The following is a 7,487-nucleotide window of genomic DNA, read 5'->3' on the forward strand; positions in this document are numbered from 1 at the left end:
TATAATTAAGTTGTCAGAATATTGAGTTTTCTACCTGAATGAGGCATATAGAGGTTGCAGTCCATCCCAAATAACTGAGCCCCTCATCTGCTTCAGTATATTTGTTACAACCCAATAGACACCTGGCCAAAGTGGAGGTGTTGCCTTTTAAAGGAAGACAGAGACTATCTTCCAATTATGAGATACTTTTGTTGTCAAATCCAACCTATAGTGTTAAGATCCATGCTTACTTTGTTCCCTAACTTGCTATGTACTTTGTGTAATTTACTAAAATCTCATTGCTTTGTCTATAAAATGGAAATTAACATCACAGTTACCTCCTGAGAGCTGTTGTGAAGATTAAACAAAAGAATGTATGAGGCATATTTATCACAGAATCCACAGTATAATCAGTTTGATTTTAATTTATTATTTCAGAGTATATACTTGCACAGTGTGCTTAACATTTGTGTTTTAGTTACACATTGTGCTTAACATTTGTGTCTTAGTTTTTACTTGCTGCTGGGACAAAATACTGGACTCCCAAAATGAAGGAACTTATAGTTCTTAGAGGTTTCAGTGCATACTCAGTGGACTCCAAGGCAGTATGGTGTGACTCTAAGGCAGCATGGCATGGAGGGGCAGCCCTTCATGTCTAGCTGCAAACAGCAAGGTGCAAACCAGCAAGAGAAAGAGAGACACATCTTCCCGCGGATACATTGAGAAGTCTCCAGTGTTCTTGTATTGCCCTCAAAGAAAGTAAAAGAAATGGATTGTTTTTCCTGAGATAAGCAGGCACAGAGATGTGGCACTGACCTACAGTGTGAACTACTGCTCCATGTGACCACTGCCTCTGGCTTCTCAAACATGGGTCAGATCAGAAACCTGACCCAACCCACAAACCAAGCATGTGATCATAGTTGTATTTATTTCCACTCTGATTCAGGCTGTTCTTAGTATGACAAACTGAGATGTAAGAATTAGGATTCCAGGATACAGCTCAGAAGAATGGAGTAGTGGTTTCTTATGGCTCACAGAACCACAAATCTACTGGCTTAAAATAGCACACATTTATTACCTTTATACTCATGGAGGTTATAAATATGAAGGAAGTCTCACAGATAAAATCAGGGTGCCAACAGAGCTCTGTCCCCTTTGTGGACTGCAAAGAACAAACTGTTGTCCTGACTTTTCTAGATCTTGATCCCTTCTTCCATCTCCAGAGCCAGCAATATCTAACCAAGTCTTCTTGTACTGCATGAAAGGATACTGTCCTGCCTCTCTCTTTCACAGTTAAGAACTCTTATGACTACAGTGGGCTTACCAAGATAATCCAGGATAATCATTTTTAGTCAGCTAATTAGCAGCCTTAATTCCATTTGCAGTTTTAATACCTCCTTATCGTGTAACATAATATATTCACAGGTTTCCAGATTAAAACATGGATAGCTCAGGGAAGGAGTAGCAGCCATGATCTTCCCTCAAAATGTACAGTTATGACCTTGTTAGATTAACCTTGACAACCCAAAGCAAGACAAACAATTTTCCCTTAACCTCAAAGTACCTTGACTCTTTTAAAGCATGAAATAACGGTGCCAATTCTGCTAAATTCAAAGTGTGCTGGTCCAGAAGGTGATGTGTGTACTCTTCTTTTTAGTTTGTGGATGGCAAAGAAATACAGCAACTGAATGTGCAGTGGCTGCGAGCACAGCTGGGCATCGTGTCCCAGGAGCCCATCCTGTTTGACTGCAGCATCGGGGAGAACATCGCCTATGGAGACAACAGCCGGACCGTGTCACAGGAGGAGATCGAGCAGGCAGCCAGGGAGGCCAACATCCACCAGTTCATCGAGTCGCTGCCTAACGTAAGTGTCCCTCCACAGTAAGATCCCAGGAGCATGCAGTGATCTTTTTGTTTGTTGTCTGATTTTCATTGTCATCACTCTTCCTCCCTTCTTCCTTTCCTCTTCCTCCTCCCCCTACTGTTCCTAATCCTCATCCCTCTTTTCATTTGCAATGCAAGGGCTCAAACCCTTGGATAAGTGCTATACCCGCTTAGCTACAATCAGTGTGATCAAATGACGTAGCCCCATTCTAAAGGACTGGTTTGCTAAGGTGAGGAGCAGGTGGGAACAAGTATCTGACCCCACTTCCTGCCCTGGTTATTAGTTTTGTTTTCCTGGTCATCTGACCGTCTTCGTGAAGAAGGGTATAAAGTTCTGGACTTAGCTTTAGGAGAGAACTTTGCTTGGGTAGGCATCCTGCAACAACTCTCCAGCTTGTAGACTTGAGCCTCCATTTTTTTCAGCCCATGGTAAATGGGGTATTTAGGAGGCCTTTCCTTTCCCCTCCCTCTTTTTGCCCCTAGTCCATGGACAGGACCTGCAGGCACCATTTGGGCCTCCCACAATGCTTCTGGTCCTGCCAGAGAGGCAGGCATGACCATCCTTCTCATGCTCTCCTTCATTTGTCTTCCCTCTGCCTCCTTGTTGCTCTTCTCCAAGCCCTAGCCTCACTCCAAGGAGTCACCAGATTCTCTTTGAACACAGCTGAGCCACTGGGATGACCATGGTATTGTGTAATCATCATGCATTCCATGAGTCCTGCTCTCCATTTCTATGATTAAGTGTTGAAATCTATCTTGGGCTTTGTTCTGTGACTTTCAGTTCCTCTAGATAGTGGTAGTGAACCTGTGCCACATGTGTTATTGGCTTTTCTTTTAAGACAAAGATGTTAATGTATGAATTGTTTTTATTAAACTAAAACCTCAGTGTTCAGGTTGAATTGCAGTGTCAGCACTTTGTGATAGATAAGTGGGCTTCAGGTTGTAGTTCGGGCACTTGTCTCTAAAACATTCACCATCATTGCTCTAGGAGCTTTGGTAACGGGAACTTCACTCTTTCTCTTTGGGCCTGGTAGGTCCTGTATTTTGAAATGCATCTCGAAGTAGCTAATGAACCCCCTCCAATATTCACAAGCTATGTGCTTTATTACAAGGAATCACTCCTAAAAAATAAAGCTCAGCAGCCTCAAACCATAAAGAAAGGCAATTTCCTCATGATAAGGGTAACACCAAGTAGTCCCAACTCCTTCCAAGATTTCCTTTTCCTAAAGCTCTGCTTTAGATTTAGCTGCCTCTAAAGGAGTCCCCAGAGCAAAAGGCGTGGTCCTTCTCTTCTCCTTTAACAGGTATAGATAATTAACTTTTCTTGAGGCTTGAACACTTCAAATGTAAATTTCCAAACTGTTGTAGTCAGAATTTACAAGAGCTTGCAGGGCTGGGGCAAGGCTGCTCAAAAGACTGCACATGCTCTGAATCAGATTTAATGCAGGACCCAGAAATTTACAACATTAGCTTACAATTTCTACTCACATAGTCAGATGTAAACAGTGTAAGAGATCTGTCTGAGCACTAGAGATCCAAAGAATCCAGCCAAAGCCCTAGAGCCCACAGCAATATCCTGTGTGAGTCTGTATCAGGAGGCTGAGGAATTGTAGAAGGGTGTGTGCTGGCAAACCAGAAAGCCAGTACTGGAGGCTGAAGAATCTGCACCAGAAATAAAGAGACAGTGCTCAAGTTGGATTTGAAGACCAGAGTACCTCCGAAGAGAACAACCAAAACTGCCCCAAGGAAAATCAGCGGTGAAGCTCTTTCAAGGAAGACAAGCAGAAATTCTTTTCTCTTGCTCTCCTTTTACCCAGTTCCAACAATAATCCTCCTGAAGTGGATCTTCCATGCCCAGAACCATGCTGACTCAGTTCAGCTGGATGTTCCCACTCAGCTGACAATTAATCAATTAACCAGCACACAAATCCTTCGTTAAAGAGAAGTCAGTGATTCTCAAAGTATGCACATGTATTAACATCACCTGGGCACTTGCTAGAACTTTTCAGGCCCAGTTCTACCTCTGCTGATTGAAACTTTGGTGGTGGAGGGCAGCACAGAATAACCGTTACCTACTATTTAATTAAGGTTTTTGTCTACCACAGGGACCCGACTTTTCTGGATTCCTGATATTTATCCATCAAACCTTTAGACATTAGGGGAGATTTTCTACTCTACTTTCCTTAGAGATTAGATCAGCGCACTAATTTCTTAGATAACTAGGCTCTGTTTATCTAAAGATACATTTTTGTTCTGAGTTATTAGTAGTAGGATTCACCTGCATCCACCGATGCCAATACACATCCATCTTCTCTAGGATTTCAGCACTCTCTCATCTGTCTCAAAAGGGCACCTGCTGCACTGGTGCAGCCCGGAGGTGCCCACACTCACATGACACACGCTTCTGTGTACTTGCTATTGCTCTGGCTGCAGCTGGTCTGAAGTCTGCCAAAATCTCACCTGGGGATCTCTGTCTCTGTCTCTGTCTCTGTCTCTGTCTCCTTGTCTGTCTCTCTGTCTCGCTCTGGTTCTAAGCTCCATAGACTAGAGTTGCCAGGTATCATGAATCAAAATAGGCAATGTTATGGAAAAGCTGAATTTTAATAGTCAAAATCCAGGTGTAAGAATCAGAGCCCATGTTCAGGCTATACTTTCAGCCTGACAAGGGCTGACGATGGTAAGACTACCCTGTTTTCTAACATCTCAAGATTTTTCTTTCCTCTTTTTAAAATCCACACAGATGGTGTCAGTGCTGGTTATAAGTCAGTGTGCTTCAATGACAATACACATCCTGTTCAGATGAAATTTTTTTCCTGCCCATCTTTGTCCACAAAGATTGATGAAATAATGAACATTGAAGATGGAAAATAATAGCATTGCAACAATAGTCTTCCTCATGAAACATCTGGCTGACTTATAATAAAGTGTATAGTTTGTATTTTCCAGAAGAGAGATTAAATTTACCATTTAAAGGATTGTTGTTTAAATCTCTGTAAACACACTTAGTCTCTGCATCTAAATTTTTCTGATCATTCTATGAGACAAATACCCTACTTTCTGAGAGCAAACTGTATTTCACTTTTGTAATAATAAACTTCTGTTTGCAGAAATATGACACCAGAGTGGGAGACAAAGGAACCCAGCTCTCTGGAGGCCAGAAACAGCGCATTGCCATTGCTCGTGCCCTCATCAGGCAGCCTCGGATTTTGCTTTTGGATGAAGCAACATCAGCTCTGGATACCGAAAGTGAAAAGGTAAGAATTTAAAGTGGGTTCATTCATGCTTGAATTATTTGTGTTTAAAATGCTTAAATGTATGCTTTTCTCTTCCACAATAAAAAAGCAAATTTTAAGCAGATCTGCTGTTCGTTGCATATGGCTGGTTTCCATGAAATTTAAATGCTTTCTGTAACTGTCAATTAGGAGAGCTAGAGTGATGAGCTAGTGATAGAGCACACGTGCTCCAGAAACCAGCTCAGCATTACTTCATGCTCCACTAAAAAGCCGTACACAGGAGCCCGTGTCTACTGGCAGATCCTGCAGCAGCCCTGTGTGAAAGTGTAAGGCAAGGTTAGAATCTGGCTGTGTCTTAAGATAAATGTGGGCAATCATTTTCAGTTTGAGAATACTTAAGAATTCAGCTACTCAAAAGACAAACTGCTTATGAGAAGTTTTCTGTCCTAAAGATACTAAGGTTGAGCTCAGAATGATGATGCACATCTGTAATCCCAGCACTCTGCGAGGCTGAAGGAGAAGGATCCAAATGTAAGCTCAGTATAAGCAATTTAGCAACTTAGTGAGTGAGATATCCGCTCTCAAAATAAACGATTTTAAAAGGCTGGGGATGTAGCTTAGTGTGAAGTTACTGGCTTTACTCTCTAGCACTGAAACAAACACATCAACAGAGAAGGAGGCTGTTCACACTTCCTGATTTGCTGTGGGGCTGCCTAAAGTGGCTGCTTTTAGGGATGCTGGCTGGTGAGGAGCATTTGGAAATATTTTTCCAGTTACTGGATGGAATAAATTATGGCAATCACTTTAAAACAAAAGTAATCAGTGTCAGAACTTAGCTAAACTAGGACTCACATATTTTCTGATGAGACAAATCCCTTGCTTTTTAAAATCTGTTGCATTTCATCAATACAACTGTTAAAGAATAAATGAGAGACACTGTGGAGCTTGTGTTGAAGGAAGAATAAAGGGAGATATTGAATGTTATTATGAAAATTGATTCATGTGATAATGAATAGGTTGTCCAGGAAGCCCTTGACAAAGCCAGAGAGGGCCGAACCTGCATCGTGATTGCTCATCGCCTCTCCACCATCCAGAATGCAGACCTCATCGTGGTGATTCAGAACGGCAAGGTCCAGGAGCATGGCACACACCAGCAGCTGATCGCCCAGAAAGGCATCTATTTCTCCATGGTCAGGGTCCAGGCTGGAGCAAGGCGCTAGTGAAGCCTGCCTATATGGGATCGTAAATATTAAATAGTTGTGTTTAAATATAATATTTGATCAGATCAAAAAACAAGAACTTACTGGATTGGGTAGTTACATATTTAACATTTCCTGCCATATTTAAAGATAATTTCAAGTGCAGCATCTTCAGAGACTTTGTAATTAAAGGATCATAAATAGAACCATTATCAAATGGAGAGTGGATGGTAGTTTTAATTGTATTACAGAATTCATAAACGATTTGATGTAATGTGTAATTTATGTTTGTAATATGAACTATAACTGACTATTGGTAAAAAGATTACATGAATAACAAAATGTACTGTTATGTTTGCCAAAAGTGCCTACAATAAAACTACACTTTCATATGCTTGGGGCCATATTTTGTAAAATGCATATTTTCTAAAATATATGTGTTTTTGCAATTTGAATAGTATAATCTTGGACCTAAACTAGACATGTCCAGAGATCTTTACCAAGACATATTAGATTCAAACTGTCACAAGTTCAAAACAGAGAATTCTAAAAACCACAAGAGAAAACAAAACACCAAGGTGCATTCAGAGTTATGCCCATTCAACTAATAGAATGATTGTGCCAAGACTTACAGAGAAAGGAATGGGATGATACATGCAAGGACTCAGTGTAACAACCAACCAAGAATACTATAGCCAATCAAACTGTTCTTCATGATCGAGCAAATAATAAAGACCTTCTGAGACAAACTGAGACTGAGATAATTTATCACCATCAGATGAGCCATACGAAATATGCTTAAGAATAAGGTCCATCATTAAAACACATGAATGTCTAAAACTCACATTAATAATTAATCATGTTTGACGACGAGGGAGTTGACAAACACCCTGAAAATTAGTAAAGCGCATTTACAACCGTGTCTGCGAGAATGTTTCAGGAGACACCTGAGCCAGGACCCTGACAGGAGACTTTCCTTAATGTGGACAGCATCATCCACTGGGAGAAGGAGGATGCCTGCTAGCACAAGCCCTCAGACTCTCTCGTCCTTTCCGCTTCCTAACTGCGAAGAAGTGAATATTGCTTCTGCCATGCATTGCCATCATATGGTTCTGGTGCACTACCTGTTGGTTTTGGATTGCAACCAAGCCAAGGTGGACTTTTCCTCTTTTAAGAAAGAGGAACTTTTCCT

At 41.2% G+C, this 7,487-nt stretch overlaps 1 protein-coding gene across 2 annotated transcripts in view; it reads left to right on the forward strand.

Annotated features, from left to right (window-relative positions):
- The window catches only part of Abcb1 (ATP binding cassette subfamily B member 1), a 95,771-nt gene extending 89,081 nt beyond the window's left edge, over window positions 1-6,690 (forward strand). Inside the window, exons 26-28 of one of the 2 annotated variants that reach the window (XM_063233862.1) lie at window positions 1,637-1,843; window positions 4,971-5,117; window positions 6,113-6,690. In XM_063233862.1, the coding sequence (XP_063089932.1) occupies window positions 1,637-1,843; window positions 4,971-5,117; window positions 6,113-6,316 (558 nt within the window). In that variant the 3' untranslated portion in view covers window positions 6,317-6,690. 2 annotated transcript variants of the gene reach the window in all.
- Window positions 6,691-7,487: the final 797 nt, after the last annotated feature.

The sequence above is a fragment of the Cavia porcellus genome, unplaced genomic scaffold, assembly GCF_034190915.1.
Source record: "Cavia porcellus strain 051 isolate PalLab524CR breed Dunkin Hartley unplaced genomic scaffold, mCavPor4.1 scaffold_2, whole genome shotgun sequence".
Lineage (NCBI taxonomy): Eukaryota > Metazoa > Chordata > Mammalia > Rodentia > Caviidae > Cavia > Cavia porcellus.